Below are 26182 nucleotides of genomic sequence, written 5' to 3' on the forward strand. Positions count from 1 at the left end.
ACTCTGGTTAGAGCCTGTTTGTGCTGTCCTCTGAAGGGAGTAGTACACACCGTTGTAGGAAATCTTCAATTTCTTAGCAATTTCTCGCATGGAATAGCCTTCATTTCTAAGAACAAGAATAGACTGTCGAGTTTCAGATGAACGTTCTCTTTTTCTGGCCATTCTGCTCAAAGGAAGGTCAGTTTTGTAACTTCTGTAATGAGCTAGACTGTTTTCAGATGTGTGAACATGATTGCACAAGGGTTTTCTAATCATCAATTATCCTTCTGAGTCAATGAGCAAACACATTGTACCATTAGAACACTGGAGTGATAGTTGCTGGAAATGGGCCTCTATACACCTATGTAGATATTGCACCAAAAACCAGACATTTGCAGCTAGAATAGTCATTTACCACATTAGCAATGTATAGAGTGTATTTGTTTAAAGTTAGGACTAGTTTAAAGTTATCTTCATTGAAAAGTACAGTGCTTTTCCTTCAAAAATAAGGACATTTCAATGCGACCCCAAACTTTTGAACGGTAGTGTACATTGAGTGCTTAAAGCGGTTATGTTATCCAGGCTTAGAAAAACATGGCTGCTTTCTTCCAGAAACAGCATCACTCAGTTTGGTTGTGGGGTTTTGCAGTCTAGTTCTGTTTAAGTAAATGGAGCTAAATTGTAATACCACAAACAACCTGAGGACAGGGGTGGTGCTGTTTTACAAGAAAGTAGCTGTGCTTTCTCTAATCCTGGTTAACCTTCTTAATTGTGTGCATGTGTTATACACACCTTTTATGTGCTAAAATTGGCTCTTTCTGTGTTCAGAAACTGCAGCTTGCCTTCTGGATTATGGAAAAGAAAAACCACATGAAAAGAATTATTATTAGATTACTGGAAAAGACAAACTGCATCCAGTACAGAACACAGAAAAAGCCAACTATGCAAAAGAAAAGCCAGTGTAACAGGTATAGTCCAATGTGGCCGATACCTTAAACAGTAAACAGGAATTGAGGACAGGAAGTACCCCATAGGGCAGTGCTTGCAGAAAAGCTCATGTCCAACAAAAAACAAGAGAAAAGGCTCGGAAATTAACAACATAAAAAATGGCTCTAGAGACACAAAATAATGATCGAGTAAGACCAGGGTGTTTACAATGTCTTTTCCAAAGTCAGATGCATTTTCCATCTATTTTGGGGTGTGACACTGATTTGGATACAGTCCTAGTCTGAGGTCATGGCAATATTAAGACTCACTATGTAAGGTGGGGTGGGCAATTTTATTATTATCTTACTTATTACTAATATTCTGAACACTCAAAAGGAGTCTTTTTAATTTGCGTATGAGGGTTTATAAATAACCCCTCCGGGTTCATTTTTACCTTTCTTGGCTCATTTCTCATTTACATGCTTTAGTAAACCTGACCCGTAATGACATGCAGCATAACATGTAGAGCAAGCAGGAAAACTGTCAAGAACGGTTTTAGTAAATTGGCCTTAAAAATGATAGATAAATAACAACTGAAATGACCTGACCTTTACTGCAGGTGCACTCATCACCTAATACACTGCACATCTCATGGATGGAGATAATTGCGCCATTAGGTGAGGGTTGAAGAAGCATTTCTATCTTATGTACTTTCACCATTATGGCTTCAGGGAACACTGCACTGATTATCTGCTGCTTATCCTCTCGCAATGTGATGAGTGTGTCAGCACCGGAGCCTAAGAAAAGCTGAAGTGATGTACAGGATAATGGTCTACTGTACTACTGGTCTTCTCTCCAAAGTAACATACAGTAAACGGCTCTGCAGCTCCGAGAGATTTGTTCTGTTCAGATTTCTTTTATTAGCACCTTCTGTGGGTATTTAACCAAAGATTAAGATAATTTCACAGAAAATTCCATTATTTGGCCAAATAAATGAGTACAGGTCTACGATATATACTTTAGCCCGGTTTGTAGGGCAAACATGTTTTTGTGGTATAGGCAGACAAATGTAGGTTGATGTGGAAATATAAGAGTATTTATTGAGTAAATGTTGAAAAAAAATAGTTGACATGCTATACATTTAGCCTCTAAACAATAAAAGAAAGCTCAAAAGGTTGTTTAAAGAAGAAATCCTCTATCCAATGGCTTCTGTAGCCAGAATAGATACCTGCTTTGTAAGACTATGGGGGACATTTATTAAGTCCGACGTTTTTTACGCCAGACTTAAAAATGTCCCCGCATCTCTGGCGCTACGGGGATTTATGTAGAGGCGGACTGCCTCTACATAAATCCCGTGAGCTCTGGTGCGCACGGCCGAAAACCTACGCCAGCTGAGGACTGTAGTAGGTTTTCGGCGTATCTTTTTGCGTGAATCGCGCGGACTCTGAGTCCGCGCCCTCCGTTCCCCCCCTTCACACCCCCTCCCCGCCCCCGGGGTACCCGGCGGAAAGTGCCGATTTGCGAATATTTTATTCGCAAATTGGCCATTTGCGAATAAAATAATGCGTAAATCGGCACTTTCCGCCTAAAAACCCCTGTACGCCCCTTGATACATGTGTTCATGCCAAATAAGTAGCCTATATTTCGGGGATATACTAGGAGAATGGGTATATTGGAATACTAGCAGAACGGATATATTGGCATACTAGCAAAATGACATTCAATGATATTAAGGGTGCGTTCAATCTACGGAATCCACGCGAAGAGCATCTTGTGTATTCCGCAGCTCGCCCCCACATGCTCCCTGTACTCTCCATTCGTGCCATAGACTCCATGTTATGCTCGGCCAGATGTCAATTCTTTGGGCGAACAGCGGAATGTGTCTGAGCCTAAAATGGAGTCTATGGGACCGGTGGAGAGTCCAGCTGGAGCCCGCGGGGGCAAGCTGCAAAATGGGATGTTCTCTGTGCGGATTTCGTAGTCTGAACGCTCTCTTACAGCTAACATTGCAGCTGGATGTCACTGAAGTCACTGAATTACTTGAGGGGCACAGCAATCAAAGATTTAAGTAAGTATTAGAGAAGAGAGCAACTTGAGTAAGTTCGATTGTTCGGTATTTGAATACCGGTGGCTGAGGAAATTGGATGTAGAATCTGGGAAAACATGGACACGGCAATATCCCGTATGATCGGGCTTGAGCATGCTCAAGTTGCGCTCATCTCTAGTAAGTAGACAGATGGACAAAGATACGTAGAGGTAACTATCGAACCTGAGCCCAAAGGCCCCTCAGCTAAACAAGAAGACACTGGTATTTTGGATGATCCTGTAAAAGACTTTGCACTGGGGTCTGGGAGCATCACGTAGCTTGTCTAGATATGACTGATTAAATCTATGACTTTGGTGTAGGATTTGGCATCAAGTACCATATGGTTACTTGTCCATCGGGGAGTGAGGAAAGAACCTTTTCTCAAATGTATATTGTATAAGGTTACAAACATGAAGTCATAATTCTTACCTTGCTCATTAACACTTTCGAGGCCTTCCAGCTTCTATCTCTAGGTATTCTGCCATTTGTGGATAAGAGGACAAGTACGGCTGAGGCCACGTTGGTTACAGCAGCCGGTGGATTAGGAAATGTTCGGAGCTCTGTAAGATTTAACTTTGGAGTTTTGAAATAATGAGTTAAATTTGATTTGTGGCAACAAAACATCAATGATAGATCTGAGCCTGACACTTACCCTGTTCAAGGTGTTTAGAGCTGCATTCGCTGCTTGGAGAGCCGGTTCTGCCTTAGCCAAGTCGTTTGCAGATTCTTGCTGGTGTTTTGTTATCTCTGCCTGGAGAGCAGCTACCTAGTAATACATAAACCCAAAAATGCCCACAAATGACATGCCAAACATAGCACAGATAATGTATAGGTCTGGTAGTTGTGTTGTTGGATAAAAGAACTATGGGGGAGATTTAACAAACTGGTGTAAAGTAAAATTGTCACCTAATACTATTTTTTTCCTCTTTATTAGTTGTCAGTTGTAATTGTAATGATACACTCATTCATTGGACTTACTTGTACTTCTGTTTGTTTTTAATTTAAGTGGTTATCCAGAATTTACAAAAAATTTTAAATACTGTATTGCTGCACTGTTGGTAAACATAATAAACATGTTATGCTTACCTCTCTGCGCTCCCCTGCTGTCCCTATGCGGAGTTGTTGGTGTCCCCTGATTATTGCAGCTCTGCTACTTCTGAGACAAATTGGTTGCGGGGGTCTGCTTAGTCGTCTCAATTCGTCTCTGAAGTAGGGGAGCTGCTGTCATCGGGGGACACCAGCAACACAGCATCGAGACATCAGGGGAGTGTGGAGAGGTAAGCATAACACGTTTATTATGTTTATATATGTTTATATATTATGTTATATATAAAAAAATAGATGCTAGATAACCCCCTTAATCAATATTATATAGTAAAATCTCCTCCAAATAGGGTTGGCTATTGCTTGAACTGTAGAGATCTGTTGTTTTGTAAGGAACTATTTTTGTGTCCCACCATAGCCCCCCTTTGGATCTTCTTATACTTATAGTATTTCCCACAAGATCATTTGCCCAACACCCCATGCTTTATAACTTTTGGAGTTTGTCAATTGGCTCTGCAAGGTCTAGGAAGCAAGTTTTTTTTCCTGTAATACCCCATTTATGTGGCAGGTCTCATGGACTAGTTGACAAGAGCCTACCTGGTAGGATATAAAAATAAAAAACTGTATTTATACTTTCAGGTTGACATTTTCTTAGTCACTAGTATGCTACCGCATTATATGGATCTTTGGGTTGAAGGGATTTGATAGCAGGACTGATGGCAGGAGAGACGGAAGACATTTGGAGAAGGTGTGGCTTGATTGTAATATGGACCTCATAAGAGAATGGCTTTGAAAACCCTAGTCCCTAGTTCTACTGTGTGTTTTTGATTCTACAGCAAAGGTTACCTGTTAATGTTTTCCTCACCCTATACAGTGGTAACTTGGTTTAAGAGTAACATGGATTGAGAGCGTTTTGCAAGAAGAGCTCAGAGTTTTTCAAAATTGTAACTTGGTTTAAGAGCATTGCTTTGGTTTAAGAGCTCCCTGTACTGGGTGGGAGGGCAAGTGGGGGAGCAGCATGGTCTGCATAGCGGGGTCTACAGTACAGCACTCTGACCCAGGAAGACTCCCTCACCTTACAAATCATAGCAGATCCACTTCAGGCTGGGGCTTGCATCAGGGGACAGGACTGTGGAGGTAATCTCTTCATAGCTGTAACCCCTCTCTCCCCGGACAGAGAGTGCTGCATGTATGTGCCCACATATATCCTGCTCATTACTTCATGCTCCCTGTAGTCTCTGCCAGCCCTTGTGTTTCCCATCCTCTCCACTCCTTCTATACTGTGCCTGCACTTACACTCAGCTATACACACTGCTGCTATAATGTGCCTGCACTCGCACTCAGCTATACACACTGCTGCTATAATGTGCCTGCACTTACACTCAGCCATTCACACTGCTGTATAGAAAAGTTTTTGTCACTGTCCTGCACAGCTCTGTGATTCTCACTTCCTTATTGGTCCATGCTGAACACACACCCCCTTCCCCATTGCTGTCATGTGACCACACAGACCTCTGACAGCAGCCCTCCTTCTCTATTTTAGCCTGCTGAACTACGCTACTGCATCATAGGGATCTGTACCTCCATTCTGTATCTACAAACTGCTGCTGTTTTTTTTTCATTCTTTAGAACTTACTATACATTATACTTCACATGCTGCTTGGTTATACTTTACAGTAACTTGTAATATGACACACCCAGCTTTTTAAATGTTTGTTTTACATGTTATTCAGAATTTTAAAAAATCATTATTTTGGGGGTGTTGAATCATTTGTTTGCATTTCAATAATTCCTTATGGGAAAATTTGCTTTGGTTTAAGAGTGATTTACATTACAAGCACGGTCCTGGAACGGATTATGCTCATAATCCAAGGCACCAGTGTATTTAGATTCCCAATAACTTTACAGAAGGGCATGTTTTGCATGGGTACGAGCGTTCATGGATGAGAACATACCATATTAACAAATGTTACCTAATCTTGATAAATATTCACACACCACAATTCAAAAGAGCAGATACCATAAGGGAAGAAAAATCCAGCAAGCTTTGAATTTCTCTCCTCTTCACCGTATGTTCATAGCAGTGTTGTGATGGAACGGCGATGTGTAAATGGCATGAGTGCTTTTATAGCAATGAATGAATAAGTGTAAAGATGGAGGGGTGTATTGTGAATTGAAAGAACTAAGGAGGACTAAATGGACCTACGTCATGTTCTAGAACGTGGCCTTCAGCTCCAAAAGATAAACATTTAGCGGGGGAAAAGCAGTGCTGATGCTGATAGATTTCCTGGCAAATCACACTCCAAACAAGGCTGCTCCTCAGGGACCCCTGCTTATAGCACCCTAAGGGCTTCAATTAAGTAGGATGCTTTAACTATGTCTAAGCTCGTCTATTAAACCATATCTCAAGGGGAATACGCTGTTAGAGAAAACCATCAAAATATTTTACATGCCTCAAGCTCATTTTATAGCTCAACTCTAATGTTTTGCTATGCAATGTGAAGGCTTTTGTGTTAACATCTATATACGAATAGAGAGTCATCTATATCCACAGTGCTTAAAGTGACTCTGTACCCACAATCTGTCCCCCCCAAACCACTTGTACCTTTGGATAGCTGCTTTTAATCCAAGATCTGTCCTGGGGTCCATTCGGGAGGTGATGCAGTTATTGTCCTAAAAAACAACTTTTAAACTTGCAGCCCTGTGCCCAACGGCCGGGGCTTAGAGAATCTGTGCCCTAACTTTGCACCAACCCATCCATCCCTCCTTCCCACCCTCTTCATCATTAGGAATGCCACTGGAACATTTTTTCCTGTCTGAACACTGCACAGGTGCCCTAACGATCCAGCCCATGTTCAGTATTCACACAGCTGAGGAATAGACAATCTGCCTAAAGCATTCCTAATGATGAGGAGGGTGGGGAGGAGGGACAGAGAGGTTGTGCCAGCCTAATGATTACCAAATCTAGGCCATGGCCGTTGGGCACAGGGCTGCCAGTTTAAAAGTTGTTTTTTAGGACAATAACTGCATCACCTACCGAACGAACCCCAAGACAGATCTTGGATTAAAAGCAGCTATCCAAAGGTACAAGTGGTTTGGGGGGGGGGTCAGATTGTGGGTACAGAGTCGCTTTAAAGGGAATATCTCATCAGAAAATGGCCTCTTGTGTAAATCAAGTCTTTATGTTAAACAATCAGGGGCCACATGTAGATTGCAACACCTTGCTGTGTGGCTCATCATAGGCTCCCCTATGGGTTATGACAGTACACACAATCTGCAATATCAATATTATACAGGTATCCTATGCCCAGAACAATGCTAATTTTGTAGGTATTATGGCCATGTGACCAATTTAAAACTAATATATATGGGAAGAAGTATGCAAATTAGTTTATCTCCACACGGATGAAAACTGTCTTACTAGTGTCACCTATACATAGTCAACATCTGACCAGTTTAAAGGGGATATTTGGAGAGCAGGAAAGGTCCTACTTTTACTGCTCTCTGGCACTTCCCCCCTTTGCCCATCCGTGCTGATACCTCCGCAGAAAACATGGGGATGAGAGCATGTTGCAGGCAGTGATCAATAGCTGCCCAATGTTACCGGAGTTGTGGTAAAATTGTGCAGCTATTGGACATGGTTTGGTAAGTGGAACACCAGAGAGCAGAAGAGGTAGAACCTTTCCTGCTCTCTGTATAGCCCCTTTAAGGGCCTTAAAACTGGACTTGCTATAGCAGTCAAATCAGAGAACGGTTCCTCTGGTGTGGCTGATATCCCTATTTATTTTTCAATTCTTTTTGATGGGACAATTGTTGGCAGTGTGGCCTCCTGTAGGTGGCCCTAATTCAATCCTGAATCTGGCTCCGAAGATTCAAAAGGTGAGGGACCTCAGATCATGAAGCATGAATCATGTGGAGCAGACAGCACAAATCTGCCATTGAAAGAGTCAAAGCATTCATATGCTTTAGCAGTATAGGCCTGGATGATTTGCAACCTATACTTGTTTACATGTTTGTAGAAAGTTGAAATAGACTGTTTATATTGTACCTTTCTCTCCTCATCATCTGCCACCGATTTTTCCTGATTTAATTTTTCTGTCTGTTGGCCAATTTTGTCAATCAGGGCTTCCGTATCCTTGTTCCTCTGATGAAGTTCTACCTCTTGTACGGCGAGTTTAGACTTCAGATCCTCCACCTGCACCAATACAACAGAGACCTGGTTAATTAAGTTTTAAGACAAATTTCAATTATATTAAAATCAGTTAGCTTAAAGAATAACCGTCGCCGAGGGCGTCATTGTGATGGAGCATAATTACTTTGTGCCTCTAGAGGATGTATAATTACGTCTCAGTATTTATCAAAATACTGGCTCCGAGGCAGTAAAAATGAATTTGTTGGTTAATTATTTGCATATTCGAGGTGTCGCTCTTTATTGTAATAGTCCTTTATAACAATCTATTAACTTACCAGCAGTGCATATAGAACAATATAAAATATCAATATGAACATCATAATCACTTCCAAAAAGTTAGATTGTTTATTGAACGAAAAGCCTAAGTTTTACACTTAAACTTGTTATACCTAAACACAGAGACCATAGAAGTGTACACAACTACTAGGGTTGTCTCGCTAGATCATACTATGACATCTGCATGCCCTAATATACCCTATGGGGGAGATTTATCAAAGGGTGTAAAATTGAGACTGGTGCAAACTGCCCACAGCAACCAATCACTGCTCAGCTTCCAGCTCTGGTGAAAGGAGAGAGGAGCTGTGATTGGTTGCTGGGAGAAGTTTGCACCAGTCACAATTTTACACCCTTTGATAAATCTCCCCCTATGTGTCAGCAGATTTAATCTGGCAGCCCTGACAAATCTATATAGTAGTCATGTGCAGCCAATTATTTCAATTACAGGAAAATAGATGCGTGTTATGTTCTATGCAAAGGCAACAAGATATCAAAAATTTTAAATGGACGGAGTATCCCTTTAAAAGAACCTGTGACTTTTCCAGACTAATAGCAGTCTCCAATCTAATACATTTTATTGGGCAGGATTACACAAATTATACTTAGAAATGTCCATGTTGTATACAGTAAGCTCTATACCTGCCCCTAGTGGCTGCTTCTAGTGGACAAAATTTGAATATTCATGGAAGATTTTAAAAATCGTCCCTAGACTGTATTCATGTTTTCCAGGACTCTCTAGGGCTGCATCTAGCTTGTTCAGTCACCGCTAATCAAATGCTGCACACCCAAGCATGTTGGAGTTGCGCTCTTCTCTATCTAAAACACATAATAAATGTCAATCATGGAGATAACAGAAGCGGCACTCACCGGTCAGTAAAAGGACCAGAGCTTACCGACAGGTGAGTGCCACTGCTGTTATCTCCAATTGTTTGACACTTCTGAGCTGAGCATCGCTGAGGGTTTGTCCATCCGTCATCCTGACCTGGACGGCGGCTATCTGTGGGTGGAGTCAGAGTGCCCGCTGTCTTATCTGTATGGATTACATACATAATCTTCACAATGTTTTTGTGTGCAAATTGTCATAATTCTGGTTCACAATTTGCCCAAATCTGTGTCAGAAAAACAAAGCTCAAGCCTTACAATGATAAGTGAATAGATCTGTACGAAATTTGGGACCTAGACAATATGGTGGCTATCCACTTTAAGTCATCATGCTGCTCCTCACCTGAAAGGCGGTTGTCTGCAGCTTCTGTAATCCATTTTCTAGTCTTTCCATTTTCTGAACAAGCTCATTTCTCTTCTTTCCCAGAAGATTCCAGTATAGTTTAATCAGTTCCAGGAAACTCTTTGGTGTGGTGTAGTTATAATGCTTTTCATTCTGCTGGTATTTTACACTGACTTCATTCACACTTGTATGTGCAAATGTTATGAACTGGCTGATGGAATTTTTCACTTGAGCCTGAAATAACAATGGAAGTGGAACATGAAAAAATCTGATCAGAATGCGGCGCAGGATGGCAGCGTGGGATAGATATGTGCATGTTATTGTTGGCGTTAACAGCATTCATGCAATTTCATCTTGTCACACTGTCACCTGAATGTATTCTCTAATACAGAAAGGCCAGATGTATTATGTTTATAGCTAACGCGGTATATTGTCTCCAATAAATGCTGATGGATACAAATTATCTGACACTGAGGTTATTTCCATCTTTGAGACCATTTTGATTGCTCCAATGCATCTAAAATTAAAAAAGAATGGACTGTGCTGATGCTCTTGATCAAAAGTTGTCTATCGTTTTATGTCTACAGCTCCTGTGCAGACCTATGTGTTACTATGGTAACATGGGTCAAACAGTCTCTGTGTACTTTGCTCCGCCAGTCCCAGTCTTGCTAATCTGTGTGACTGCATAAGTGGTGTATACACAGATTGTTTGCAGTGTTACAAAGGAAACTTATAGGACTGCATAGGAGCTGAATACACAAACTAAATACAAAATGTTTGTAAAGGTTTATGTAGCTTATATAAGAACTCTGGGCTAATGTAAAAAAAAAAAAACAGAGGGCAGGGGGTGGTTGAAAACATAATAATGAAGTGATACTTACCTGTCCCGATGCCCCTGCAGCCGCAGCGCCACCATTTACAGTTACTCTCAGTCACTCCTGTGATATGACAAACTGTGCTTAGAAATGGTCGCTCAGTTAATCAGTGACTGAGGTGGGACACCTCTGTAGTTGCTGACTGGCTGAGCAAGAAGTTCCTGTGGTGTTGAGACTGGCGGTGGGAGATTCAAGAGACCGGCGGGTGTCCGGCTGTTAGGGCACCAGTACAGGTAAGTATGACGTTAATATGTTCCCATTACCCCTTGTTCTTCCTGTTTTTTTGGTTTGTTTTTTACCTTTGCCAGGAGTACCCCTTTAATGAAGACATATACAAGTGGACATTATTAAAAGGTACTCTGGTATCACCCTCCTGTCCCTACTTAATTGACAATCAGCTGGAAGATGAGTTTTAACTAGGGTCAGGGATGGGAGAGGGAGTGAGAAGGTGTTACAGCCCTCAGCACTTCAGAAGATTGGGAAAACTTTTTGACACTTGGCACCAGGGGATACAAGCATTTTTCTACATTATGGAAGCACAGATGTCTTTATTGAAGATACCATGTGTCTCCATGGTCTAACAGTGTCAGCAGTTTGGAACATGAATTACAGCTGACAGATTCCCTTTAAGTACAATCCCTTCAAAGTCATCGAACTACAAATGGGATGTTCAGCAGTGAGGCATAATCTTATTTCCTGAGCTATATTTGTCCTTCACACCACATGTATAGGTCTAAGGATTTGGGTGTTACTTTTTTTTTGCTCTTGAGCCCTCCCTTCACTTATATAAAGCATAGCCGCTTCCTTCTTGTGTTCAGAGTGACAGATTCCTTGCATGTGGCCCCCATTCTGTTGCAGGCATTCAGGGTTGCTTCCCTGGCTTGCATAGCCAATGTATTTTCACAGTTGTCACAGTGATGGACAGCAAAAGAATGATTGTAACAACCATCTCTGCTTGTTATTACATACAATGGCCCAGTAGGAACCATGATCTGTGGGAGAGACAAACGATGTCCCGCTCTGGAACATATTAAGTTTGTCTCCGAGACACACATGGCTTCACTAGGGTGTCTTACCTCATTCATAATAGATGCTAATCTCTTCAGGGCTGAATGATGACAACACTTCCTGCCCTTCACGGAATTACAGCTAGGTTTTATCAAAGGACTCTAACAGCCTGCTAATTAGACTAATTCCTTGTGTCATGAATTATTTATTTCCATTGGTAACTGATCACTGTGACATTAATGGGTTATGCTCAACTTGGCTTCTCCAGTGTTAAAGCATTAACAGTGGAATATACAGTATATATATATATATATATATATATATATATATATATATACACACATATCAACAAGATTTGTTCTGCTCCCAGTAATTGATCACTTAGAAAAATTATAATATTAAAAATATAATAATATTAAACTCTTAAAGGGGAATTCCAGGATAAATTGAAGGTCATGGCGGAGGCGACCCCTGTACCCCCCGCCAATCTCCATATCGGGCCCCACCGACTCTTTTATGAATAGATCCGTGGGTACAGTGCGTGACCTGCGGCTCTATTCACTCCTATGGAGAGACAGAAAGAGTTGAATATGCCGGAAGAACGATGTACTTGGCTCTTTCCATCGCCTCCATAGGAATTAATACAGCCACAGGTCACATGCCGTACCCGCGGCTCTATTGATAACAGAGTCGGGGGGGGGGGGCCCGGTAGGGAGAATGGTGAAGGGTACAGAGGTTGGACCCCCACGATCTTCTACTTTTCCCCTATCCTGTCGATAGGGGAAAAGCGTATTTTTCCTGGAATATCTCTTCAGCCTATTCTGGTTAGCCTATTTTGGGCCTAAAAGGAGTTTTCTAGCCTCTTTATTATTATTTTTTCTTCCAAACTCTATCTTTTTACCGAGAATTCCAAGTTTTACAAGAAGAAAAGAAAGCACAAACATAAGGGAATCTGGCAGTAACATCAATACAGTACAAGTATTAGCGATGCTAGAGACGCAATGCATCAAGTTATTAGACTGAGGCTGGAACACAGTGCAAAGATCAAACAGAATCATCTCAGTAATATCTGAAGCAATTTTATAACAGTTTATGAGAGTACATTTAGAACTAAAAAGTTTTGCTCAGAAATAAACATGCAAGCTAAGTCATTCAGAAAAGATTATGATGGACGAAACTGCCAAGGATTAAGACAAGGACAATGGACAGCCAATGATGGAAATATGGGGGGGGGGGGGGCAGGAAAATGCAGGTACTAGGGTATTTTACAGGGGTATTTCCTTATTATCCTATGGATTTGGGTTAACAAGCTGATCTTACTGTTGAGACCTCCACTCATCCCTAGGTTTCCTACAATTCCTTATTACTAAAGATGAGTCCACAGCATTGTCCAGAGAGACAGTCAAGTATAGTATTCCCAGGACCGGATTTCCTTGAGTCTGGAAATGAGATCAAGACAAGAAGGCAAAAATTGGTTCCATGGAATAAGAGTGTTTGTAGTAGTGGAGATGTGCAGGAACACCCCTGCGGCTCCCTCATTCTCATTCATCCTCAGGTAAATATTTAGGAGTTAGGCAAATGTAGCTTTTGTAAGTAAACGCTAGTGCTATGCAAGTAACTCTTTTCCTACCTTAGCCAATTTGAGCCGTATTTAGAACTCATGCTGCTCTAGGCACTCGGACTGAATATACCTCATCTTGGTAATTCTACAAGCGTATGAATTTTTCCATGTTTGTCACCCACATATCATCCATCGCGTTGGATTATCTTCTCCTTACCTGCTGTCTACAAAAAGGATCTGACCTATCAGACTATAGATCGAACTTTACATAGCGCAGGGCCACCCTGCTTAGTGCAGGGGCACCTTTACCGTAGTGGTATAGGTAGGGCACAACAGGGATAGCCACCCCTTGACCAGACAACTCCTACTCTACTCACCTTATTTCATGTTCTATTCTCATGATATTAATGATGGATGAGCTATATTGGCAACCTCTGTAAATAATTGTACATGAATAAAAATTAGCTTGTAAATCATATCACATGCTAGTCTACCAATGTCTATTATGTTCTAAGCTAAACCTTAAAAACTAAACAGCGGCCGTCAGTGCAATGACAGTCACTAAAGTATGCCAAACAATGGCTGTTGTCTTGAGTCTAAAATAATGGCCGTTAATTGGGGGATATTGGGGGAACCTAGTCTCAAAGTGCAAACCTACGCATTTCTGGAATTCCCAGTAGAACGTGAATTGCCTAAAAATCTCCACACATTTTCGTAGCATTCCCCTCAATTAGAACCTTTACCCCTTTAGGGTAACGACAAGTGATGCAGTCAATGTAACTATAAAGATCTGATTACTGCCCTGCGTGTACAGGTTCAGCAGGACTACATAGAGGTATGTTATCACTGTGTACACAAAACCTATACAGGCTATAACACTGTATGATCTCTTATGGTTTTATTACAATGGGAACAACCTATACACCACCTTAAAAACCTATAGAGGTCCAATGTCAATGCAGTAGAACCACATTGGGTCAATCCATAACAAACACAGGTAGCTATGTGAATAGGCCTATAATATATACAATATAAGGCAAGCATCCCTACTTGTACTTTTACCATATTACCAACATAACAAAACATATCAAAATGAAAATATTAAAAAGTTTAATAAAACTCCATCACGCAAAGCAAGGCAAAGAGGAAGTACGAAAACTTCAGTCAAGAAATAAGTGCACTTTATGCTCGGGAAATGTTTGCAATTATTGTAAATATATTTTCCAGTAGGGGGGTCCTCAAAAAATAGGAATCAAAAGTATATATTATAGCAGCATGGTGTATGCTAAACCCCAGGCAGCCGGCAACTCGGAAAGAATACCCAGGAGGCTTCTGTTCAGGTTTCACTCCTAAATAACCATATAAAAGCTTGTATGAACTCAACACAAACAATGCATTCGGCTGTGGCAGAAGTTATTCCTAAAGTAGGCCATAATTGATGCCATTATTCCAAAGTAATTGGTAAAAAATCTCTGCCTCCACCGCGCCAGTCAATAGCAAGAGAGCGATAAATTATTAATACAATACAAATATATTTTTAATACGTTTTTTTAGCATAGTCCCAGTGCATTTAGCAGTATAGACAATTCTGAATTCATTTAAAGCAGATGTTCTTTTGCGGGAAATTGCGAGACCAGTTTTCACTTAAAATAAACACCCTCTTTATTCCCCAGCTGTTTATTCACTGAATTGCCGATGATTCCTTTCATAGGCGCTGGAAAAATAAAAGAGGGTAAAAACCCGGGAAAAGATATAACACCCCTGATTTATAATATTAATTATTTAGATTGTTATCAAGAAGGGGTGTATATAACGGATGAGCTGATATCACCCGTAATAGTGTCTTAGACAGTCCATCATCCCCAGACTTATCTGTATCTGTAAATAGAATTTTTATAAAGGATGAAAGCAACATGCCCATAACCTAGAGTGAAAAACAATAGTTCCTATTATAATGGGTCATTTTTTTTAAATTCAGTGTAACGTCGGCAGTTGGCAGCTACCTTGTGGCTTATCTAGGTACTGACCAGCTGCAATTGCTGCTCCACCTCTATCCCAGCTGGTCTGGGCTTCCTCCTCTTGCCTCTTTCCTGCTTCTTCAAGCATGGCTGAGGTCACTACCGTGTATTGACTCCAACTTAAAAGGCCAGCGGGCACGTCTCTGCCATAGTGAAGGTGTGTATTCCTGATCAGCTGTCCTGTATCTGGCCAGTGCCCATTCCCTTAATGTTGCCTCTACCTGACCCTTGTGTACCTCTCTGACCCTCCTGTGCATGACCAGGACTATCGACACTAAACCTGTGCCTGCATCCAACTGGCTTCTTATCCTGCTACAACAGGGATCAGAGAATCTTCGGCTCTCCAGCTGTTGAATTCCCATCATGCCTGGAGAGCCAAAGCTGGATCTGCTTTCTGCTACTGGCTAGGTTCATGCTATGTAAGGCTATGTTTACAAACTGTAGGAGATCGTCCGTTCCGGGCGCATCAGAACTCCCCACTGCACACTATGGAGCGAGCGTCTGGAGCGTCCACAGAAAACTCACATGTCCGTTTTCTACGGTGCCGCGAGAGATCCCGGGCCGGAGTGTATACTTTGTGTATACTCTCTGGCCGGGATTCCATAGAGGCCAGGTAACAGATATTTTCGAATTAATCACGGCCGTTGTTGCAATCGGCAACAGCGCCCGTACTTTTACGAAAATATACATTGTGTAAACATGGCCTAAAGATGATGGCTGTCATTATGCAAACAACATCCATTATTTAAAAAATAATGGCCCTTATTTGCGCAATAACGGCCATCATTATGACAGACCAACATCGATTTTACACAGTGTGAACCTAGCCGTTGACTGTTTAACCCACACTGGGCTGTACTGTGTCTTCTGCTAATGCCACCGAGCTGCTGCCTATATCTCCAATGCCAGCCATCAAAGCTGTCTGGTCTTCTTGGTCAACCGCTGCCTATACCACGACCACCCTTGGGGTTGTCACCAGGAATCTCAGAATCTAGCTTCCCTATTATGGACTCCACTTCTGAGTTTGACCCTAAGTCAACGCAGTTGGGTAGCACAGTGGATCCACACCTATTAGGGCATTACATTCATATGTCATTATAGGAACATTTATCACCACAAATTGGATTGCATGGTCTTTTTCTGCTGTTGAGCTTCTAAGCTTCTATATTGTTGTAGCATTTTATTGCAGTTGTATTGCACTATTATAAAAAATATATTGCTTCTTTCATAGTGGAAGTAGAACTCAGAGACCCGTGGTGCCATTATTATTGGCCCACCAGGCAATTCAGAGTTTGAATTACATCTGGCCCGTCATGGCTACTACATGAAACTACAGGGGAGGGTTGGCTACTATATGAGACTACAGGGAAGGGCTGGCTACTATATGATACTATTGGGGAGGGCTGGCTACTATATGAGACTACAGGGGAGGGCTGGCTACTATATGATACTATTGGGGAGGGCTGGCTACTATATGGGACACTTGGGGGGGCTGGCTACTATTAAGGCACTATTGGGAGGGCTGGCTAATATGTGGAGCAATTTTGGTTGGGTTGGCTACAACATGGGGCAATATTTGGGGGGTTGGCTATTACATGGGTTTGGGTTTAATCATATCATAGCAATTTATCATGTCATTTATCATAGTACACAGCGCTGGGAGACTCACACCACTGACAGTGCCAGGAACACCACATTCGCGCTTCAATAATTATTAATGTTGGCCCTCGACTTTTTTAATTTTGGCCCACTGTGTATTTGAGTTTGACACCACTGGTCTACACTATCATTAAAACAACCAGAGAATGATGTACTCACATCAATGCCGTCCAACTTCTGTATGAAGCTGATGCTGACAGACTGCAAGGCAACCGGCGGCCAGGAGTGGAACCAGTCTACGGCCGTACAATTCACCAGGGCAGGGAATTTTCTAGCTCTGGCCCTCAGTGTGAATCCCACAGGTGAAAAACACAGCACTACCTGCAATGCATAAAACCACAAACATTTTACAAGTACTGAGAAAGTCTCAATGTAAATTAAGAGTGTGCAGTATTAATTTTAGGGCACTGTCAGGCATTAAAAAATAACATCCAATGTTTAATAAAGACATCTGCTAATAATTGTCTTGATCACTATTTTGATGTCTGTTATTTAAAGGGGTTATCCAGCGCTACAAAAACATGGCCACTTTTCCCCCTACTGTTGTCTCCAGTTCAGGTGCAATTTGCAATTAAGCTCCATTTACTTCAATGGAACTGAGTTTCAAAACCCCACCCAAACTGGAGACAACAGTAGGGGAAGTGGCCATGTTTTTGTAGCGCTGGATAACCCCTTTAATACACAGTGTGCATTGGGCAGCCGTCATTCTATTCACTTCAATGCATTGCATTGGCTTCAGTTATAATTCGGCAATAACGGACGTCATTTTTGAAAAGTAAAAAGCGGGCGACTTCTCTTTTTTTATACTTAGTGTGAACATAGTGAATCACTATAATACCTCTTAGAGCGTACATTTATTAGCACACATACAGACGTGTAGACATTAAACACAAACCGGTATATAACAAAGTGCAAAGATTTTTGGTTCTGTGGTGTATGACAGGGGTTAGGGATAAGAGATAGAACTCCCCGTCTGACCCTGTCTAATGTTAAGAGGGGTCCCCCTGGTTTAGGCGTCCCCAAACATCAGGAGGGACTGACCCTACCCTGGGGTTGTGTTGGTCTGTCCCATCACTAAGGTCACAGGTCTTAGTTTGATTGCATAGATATGTGACATAAATAAGGCAGATATTAATGTTAATTATTGCTCTGATCTGCCTTTAAATAACGGACCTCATTGACGGATGTAATTTAAAAAATTATAAACAGACAAGAAAAAACGTTGTGGGAACATAGCCTAACATAGCCTTAATAACTGTTATGGTGTCCATTGAGAAACAGTTTACAGCTCCTTCCAAAACCAATTTGTTAGTGCTATTTAGAAAACAGGTAATAAATAATAATAAAAACAATGGTAAACCTATCAAATATATCAGCTACCTGTAAATAGGATAAGATAATTAGACCAATTATCTAGAATTTGACTCTGTTAAGGTGCGTTTACACGAAACGATAATTGGCCCGATCGTGCGATTAACGATGTCATAACGATCAGCGTTTAGACGGTACATTATATCGTATGGAAAATCGTTTTGCGATCGTTTTGCGATCGCTTAAGCCTATCTCATACATTGGTTAAATCGGCGAACGACTGTTTACACGGAACGATCTGCGAATTTTTTGTGAATGACGAACAACGATTTGAGAACATGTTGAAAGATCAAAATGAACGATTTCTCGTTCGTTATTTGATCGTTCGCTGCGTTTACACGTGCGATTATCGCTCAAATTCGATCGCTATCGAATCGCTCAAATTCGCACGATAATCGTTACGTGTAAACGCACCATTAGCCCCTAGTTGACTAGTTTATCCAGATGAAATAAAATTCGATTATTATTATCCAGTTGTTTTTTTTGCCGATTGCAGATATGTGATCCAACATTGGCCATGATAAGACGAGGCGTGAATGTTATTAGGATGATGGCGGCAGCTCCGCTTTGTATTCCGTTCATGCCTGTTAAGTTATTAAACTCATAAACACTTTCACAATGTGACAGCAATAATATATTACACACAGACTGCCCAGCAAAGGATGTGCCTACTTCTAAAAAGCTATGAAAAGACCTCAATAATTCATTTTTCCGTATGTGATCAGTGGACTCTGTGAGCTGCACTTAAAAGCATCCACGAGATAAAAACGCTGAAGGCAAGACTTGGGGAGGCTATTATGCTTCCGTCCCCTCCCCCAGATTTCACACACTTTCATGGCTCCATGTGAACTCTGCACAGTGGGAATGGTTCAAACTTCAATCCACAACTTGATCAATGGAAAACATAGTGCTAATAGGTGTCCAAGCCACAAAAATAGGGTGCCTTGATTCTATTTTTCAGGTCTTTTTTTTTTTTTTTTTTTTTTGCAGACTGTGAAAAAGAAGATAACTGGGCACTATAGATAATAAACTACTATATGCTTTGAAATAGAGATATAGAGGTAAGCAATTGTGGTTTAATGGGGATGGAGAACTACAAGTTCCAGTGGAGTTAGCAAAGGAGACCTGTAGATCAATACTTTACTAAAGAGCTACAATTTAACTCTTTGTGTTCTATAGTGTATGGTAAGATAAAGTTGGAGTTTGGCATAAATGACCCAAAGATAGATAGATAGATAGATAGATAGATAGATAGATAGATAGATAGATAGATAGGATATAGATATATAGATAATAGATAGGAGATAGATAGATAATAAATAGGAGATAGATAGATAGATAGATAGGAGATAGATAGGAGATAGATAGATAGGAGATAGATAGATAGATGATAGATAGATAGATAGATAGATAGATAGATAGATAGATAGATAGATAGATAGATAGGATATAGATAGATAGATAGATAGATAGATAGATAGATAGATAATAGATAGTAGATAGATAGATAGATAGGATATAGATAGATAGATAATAGATAGATAATAGATAGGAGATAGATAGATAGACAGATAGATAGATAGGAGATAGATAGATAGATAGATAGATAGATAGATAGATAGATAGATAGATAGATAATTTCAAGGATCCTTCAGAAATATGTAACTATATGGTACTTTCAGTTATGATTAGTATGGCTGATATTTGTGTTTGTGTAATTTACACTTATGCATGCCATCTCATACATCTTTGTGTGATTGTTTATGCTTTTTTTGCATGTGTGTGTACACATATATCTCTTTTTACATAAAGAAGGGCTGGACAAACTAACTAGAACACCCCTAAGTAACATACTCAGGTTGAACTCTTCCTGACACACCTGCCATCATCGGTCAAGTAGCTTTTATCATTATTTATAAACTTTATTACTTGTGCTTTTCTAAAAAATCACTTTATTTGTTTTAGGGTTTTGTGGTTAGACTCAATTCCACAAAATTAGTTACGAGCCCTTGTTAGGGGAAATGATATGTGTGGTGAGGTCTACTATTTGCTTGATCACTGCTCAATATGTAAAGACCATCAAAACATCTGCAGACAGAAGTAGCTGTAGTCGAAAGTCAAAGCATGACGCATTGGACAGAAGTGATCTAAAAAAAAAAAAGATTCAAATGGCAGGGCCAGGGGGAAAATAATAAGCAATGATTACTCACCTCTCCACATGCCTTTACAGCACTGGATAACCACTCCGGGACCCCGCTGGGCTCCTGGATCTCCTTCACAGCCCATATCACGACCCGGTTGATGGACTATGAATGAGGGGTGCAACACCACTGCAGTGTCTTAGGCTTAGTGCAGTGTCTTAGGCTCAGTGTGTAATCCATCAGCCAGGCATCGGAACTCAGGGGAAAATACCTTCTGACGGGGGTCCTGGAGCCTGTCACATGACGATTCATAGTAGCCTTGCACCTTGTACTAGGAAACTTGTCAGAGCACTGCAATACAGTATTATTGCAGAGTACTGTAGACCTATGTGCTTGTTTGATTTCTTTAGGAAAATAAACATAATTGGACACATTTATCTGTATGTGCCATGGTGTTCACCACAGAAAAGTCACAGTCACATTTTTACGCATTAGCCCTATTTGGCTAAATGGGGAGGGGGGCTCTGCGGCAAGGCGGAAGGAGGCATGTTCTCCTCACGCGCCTAGTTTATCATAGTTTACAGAAACAGGCGAAAATCTACACTTGCTCCAGAGCCCTATCGGATTTACTAAGAGGTTTGCCCCTAGTGGAGTATCCATATACTTATCATTGTCAGCCTTCACACAGAGGGGGCGATTCATGAAGACCGGCGTACAAGTACGCCGATTTTATCTTAGGCCCCGCCCCCTTTTCCCCATCAGGATTCATTAAGGGATGTACGAATCTTAGTGAATCCGGACGGCCGGGTACCCGAACCTGTGCCTGGTGTACTAAATCTACACCTGCTTCCAGCAGTTGTAGGTTTGGATCATGATTTACGCCTGCGAGCAGGCGTAAATCATGACTAATGAGGCGCGGGAGGAGGCCACGTCTCCTCCCCACCTTGTCACCCCCCCCCAAGCTTCCCCAGTTCACCCATTGGGTGAGCAAAGCGTACTGCAGGCATAAGCCAGGGAGAAGGGGCAAATCTGCACCTTCTCCCTGGCGTACGCCTCAGGCGGATGTTTCATAAATGTCCTCCATAATACAGAAACTAAAGCATCTTTTGCCAGACTTCCCCAATAACTAACATGTACAAGATATCAGCCTGTAAATATCCCTGGATAACACAGCTATGATAAGCAATGCCGACAGAGGCCAAATAGCATGAACCAGTAATTAGATTATTATTATATTTTTCTTTTTTCTTTTTTTTTTCCTCAAGGTTTTTTTTTTTTAACTATTTAATAAAATTCCACCTAAAACATCTTAGTTTTTATATGATGTATGTTCAGATTACTACAAGGGAACAGGTCGAAGCTCATCACTTTACATCAAGTATGAAGCAACAATTGCAGTTACTGATTTTATAGTTTAGATGGGAACAGACGGAAGGTTAGATATTCTTGTAGAGAACACCGGGCACAATACACATCTCCTTATCAAGCAATAACAGCACTCAACCTCAAGCAAGACCAATAAATCCTGAATCACATTGCTTTTTTTCTATAGAAATCTAAAAATAGCCTGTGCAAAATAAAAGTATTTGTTTCTACCTATGATCAGGACTGTAAAATAATAAATATGTAACAATGTATCATGAAGATATCAGGGAGAAGTGGCCAGGACCAGGACATCACTGATTGTCTCTGACTTCCATGAAGGATGTTTTCTCAATTTCCATTTTTATCGTTTCATACTCACTTTTAGCTGTCGCCGGATTCTGTCAATAAAGAACTGCCAGCAATTGTCTCTCGAGTCTGGGAGGCCAAGGGCACGCAGCTCCATCCTGGCTGAGGAGACGATCGTGTCCATCTCCTCTTCGCTAAACAGATCTGGGATGTCACCTGCATTGGATGAATAAATCATTGTTAATCATTGTTAACCGCTCGCTGTAATTCCATATTTGTTCGCTGTAGTTCTGCATTCGTTCGCTACGGCTGGGTTCAGACTACGTTTTTGCAATCCGTTTTTTTCATCTGTTTATTGCAAAAAACGGATGTAAAAAACGGATGCATTTGTGTGCATCTGTTTTGATCCATTTTTCCATTGACTTCCATTATAAAAAAAACGGATCAAAACGGATCCATTTTTTTTAAACGTACACAAAAACCCGTACCCTACTTTTGTATCCATTAAAAAAACTGATTCATTTTGATCCGTTTTTTTTTCCAATGGAAGTCAAGGGAAAAACTGATCAAAACGGATGCACACAAACGCATCCGTTTTTTACATCCGTTTTTCATCTGTTTTTTGCAAAAACATAGTGTGAACCCAGCCTAATCGTTCTAAATGGTTCCTTCTTTTGCTGGGATCAGATGGAGTAAGGGTGCGTTTACACAGAGAGATTTATCTAGCAGATTTTGGAAGCCAAAGCCAGGAACAGACAATAAACAGGGAACAGGTCATAAAAGAGAGCCTGAGATTTCTTCTGTTTTCAAATCCATTCCTGGCTTTGGCTTAAAAAATCTGCCAGATAAATCTGTCTGTGTAAATGCACCATTAACGATCGGAGTAACAATCATAACTAATGACTATCCTTCTGTGTAATGGTGCGTTTACACAGAAAGATTTATCGGACAGGTTTTTGAAGCCAAAGCCAGGAATGGATTTGAAAAGAGGAAAAATCTCAGTCTTTCCTTTATGACCTGTTCCCTGTTTATAGTCTGTTCCTGGCTTTGGCTTCAAAAATCTGTCAGATAAATCTCTCTGTGTAAATGAACCATAAAACGGTGAACGATTTCAGGTCAACGATAAACAATTTAATTTGCGATCGCTTCGTCTGATAGGAACCGTAGATGAGAAGAAGACATTTTACAGCAGTTGTGGCGGGGATATCAGGAAAACTTGCAAATTAAAAGGAAAAAGTCTTGTCTTACCACTTCTGCTTAAAACAATGTGTGACAAACAGTTTGGACCATTTTTTATTATTTTGTTTTAGTTGTTTTTGGTTTGGGCTATTTGGGAGATGCTTAACTGTTACTGTAACGGTAAAGAAAAATTTTTGATGGGTCAGACCAAGAGCCAAGACAACGTATATACTCCCTCCATAAAAAACCTGTTTTAGGCTGGCTTCACACTGCCTTAAAATCTTGGAAAAAAGCCATAGACTTCAATGGGATTGTTCTGGTTGTCTCAAACATTCCATTGCTGTGGGTATGGCATTTTTTTCTGGCATTTTTGTCATTTTTTTTGGTCCAGAAACTAGGTCATGTGATGGCAGAGGAAAAAAAGTTCAGCACACAAAAACGCCTCAACCACAAAAGAGATCATTTACATATAAAGACAAAAAAAATAGAAAAAATGGCAGAAAAATGCAAATGCATGGGAAAAACACCTTGGCTTTTTTTGGTTTTAGCCTGGAAAACTCCAGACAAAAAGTGCGTGTGAGGGAACCTTTAAAGATATTTTTATTTAAGAAGAACCTAATGTATACGATGGAAGGAGTGTATACAATAAGTCCTGGCACTTGCAGGGTGCTGTAGCATTTCTTGTTTTTGTCTGTATATTAGCCACAGCAGGGTGCAATCTGCATAGTGTGAACAGTGGTAGCGGAGTGCTGGCCATTATTTTGCTTTTTACATCATACAGACATGTCAAAAGTTTTGATCAGTTGGGGCTGGAGAATCAGACACATCACATAATGCTGGGAGAAGAGTGAGACTGAGAGCTTTACTCCCCAGCTGTTTTCTGTCTGCAGGAAACAGTCCCCATTGTGTGTCCATACAGAAGATGGAACAAGACAGAAATGGAAGCCGGCCTGAGAGTGGGCTGCTCAGCCTAATCTAATTATTGGTGACAAACACCCAGACCCACCAAACTTTTGACATTTCTGTATGACGTGAAAAGTTGTTTTTTTAAGTCACAGGGACACAAAAAGTGATATCTTTTTTGAGTTTAAAAATGGTAAACAAAAACTAACTCTAAAGCCTATTTTTTTAGGGAGACTTTGTTCTTATTACTTAAAATGTATCTGTCATTATAAAAAAACGTTTGAAACGTCATAGAGACCTGTCAAAAGTTTTGTTCAGTTCGGGTCTGAGTGCTCAGACTTGTACTGAAAAAGAGTTGAGCGCCATAGGAGCCCACTATAAGTCCAACACTGCAGTGGAGAGTGGAGGCACTGCAACGCATCTTTTCCCAGCTCTCCCAATCTGTACAGGTCTGAACACTAAGACCTGGACCGATCAAAACTTTTGACATGTCTCTATGACATGTCAAAAGTTTTTTTTATAACGACAGGTACATACACGACATCTTATAAAAACTAAATAAAAAACTGCATTCATGTTATATGTCAATAAAAACAAGAAGATAATTATAATAGTAGTAGTAGTAATAGTTGTAATAATAATAATAATCATCATATTAACAATAATAGTAACAATAATAAAAATAATATTTAATATTTATAATAGTTATTATTGTTATTATTATTACCATCATCACAATAAGTTGTATTGAATGTAATTTTCTTTATAAGGCTACTTTACATTAAAAGCCAAATTTAAATCATTGGTAGAAATTAGGTAAATTTGTTTTTTTCTGATAGTAAATTGTATATTTCTGTGAACTATTTCAAAGTTATTAAAACATATTCTAAGGTTTTTTTGTTTTAAAGGAGAAGTCCAGCTAAAATTTTTATTACAGTATTGTATTGACCGACAAAAGTTATACAAATGCCCAATATACATTTATTATGGGAAATGGTTATAAAGTGCTTTTTTCCCTGCACTTACTACTGCATCAAGGCTTCACTTCCTGGATAACAATGATGTCACTTCCTGGATAACATGGTGATGTCACGACCCGACTCCCAGAGCTGTGCGGGCTGTGGCTGCTGTAGAGGATGATGGCACTGAGGGACACAGGGCACTGGAGGGACACTGAGCATCCCTCTGCCATCATCCTCTCCAGCAGCCACAGCCCGCACAGCTCTGGAAGTCGGGTCGTGACATCATCATTTTATCCAGGAAGTGAAGCCTTGATGCAGTAGTAAGTGCAGGGAAAAAAGCACTTTATGTGCATTTCCCGTAATAAGTTTATATTGGTGATTTGTATAACTTTTGGGGGAAAATACAATACTTTAATAAAAATTTTGACCAGACTTCTCCTTTAATTTTAAGATAAAAACAAAAAGATATTGGGGGAGATTTATCAAACTGGTATAAAGTAGAATGGTCTTAGTTGCCTCTAGCAACCAATCAGATTCCACCTTGCATTCCTCACAAACTCTTTGAAAAATGAAAAGTGGAATCGGATTGGTTGCTAGGGGCAACTGAGACAATTCTACTTTACACCATGTTTGATAAATCTCCCCCGTTGTCTATGAACATGTAAATTTGCAATACAAAGCTATAAACCTGCCAGACAGCATATTCTAGGTGAGTGCTTCCCAAGCTCAGCTCCTCATCGATTGCAAAGCTACAACTCCCATCATGCCCTGATTGCTGTTGGAGTGCTATTATGCCCCACTCTACTTAAATGGCATCTCTACATATTGTAAAGGAATGACTTGCCTGCGCCTAATGTAGTATACTATGGGTATATAGTTACACGTGTGGTTATGTATTGTTGTTCCATTCATATTTCTCTAGGAAGATGTGTTGCTGAATGAGATATATATATATATATATATATATAGTGTATTTTATCGTTTAAATCTACGTGCCCTTTTAAAAAAAAAATACTTTACTGTTGACCATGCTTCACTAGGGTCTATTCCACCCACATCAAGAGTCGTTGGGAGTTGGGGGCTGAAGAGCCACAGGTTGGGAAGT

General features: G+C 40.5%; 1 protein-coding gene across 2 annotated transcripts in view; it reads right to left on the minus strand.

Moving 5' to 3' along the window:
* Positions 1-26182, minus strand: part of LOC138800850 (dynein axonemal heavy chain 11-like) — a 268385-nt gene that overhangs the window by 111119 nt on the left and 131084 nt on the right. For both annotated transcript variants that reach the window (XM_069982946.1, XM_069982947.1), the window contains 6 exons: positions 22107-22249; positions 17010-17171; positions 9730-9963; positions 8085-8231; positions 3645-3758; positions 3422-3565 (listed from right to left, as the gene is read on the minus strand). In XM_069982946.1, the coding sequence (XP_069839047.1) occupies positions 3422-3565; positions 3645-3758; positions 8085-8231; positions 9730-9963; positions 17010-17171; positions 22107-22249 (944 nt within the window). The remainder of the gene's footprint in view (positions 1-3421; positions 3566-3644; positions 3759-8084; positions 8232-9729; positions 9964-17009; positions 17172-22106; positions 22250-26182) is intronic.

Source organism: Dendropsophus ebraccatus, chromosome 9 (genome assembly GCF_027789765.1).
Source record: "Dendropsophus ebraccatus isolate aDenEbr1 chromosome 9, aDenEbr1.pat, whole genome shotgun sequence".
Classification (NCBI taxonomy): domain Eukaryota; kingdom Metazoa; phylum Chordata; class Amphibia; order Anura; family Hylidae; genus Dendropsophus; species Dendropsophus ebraccatus.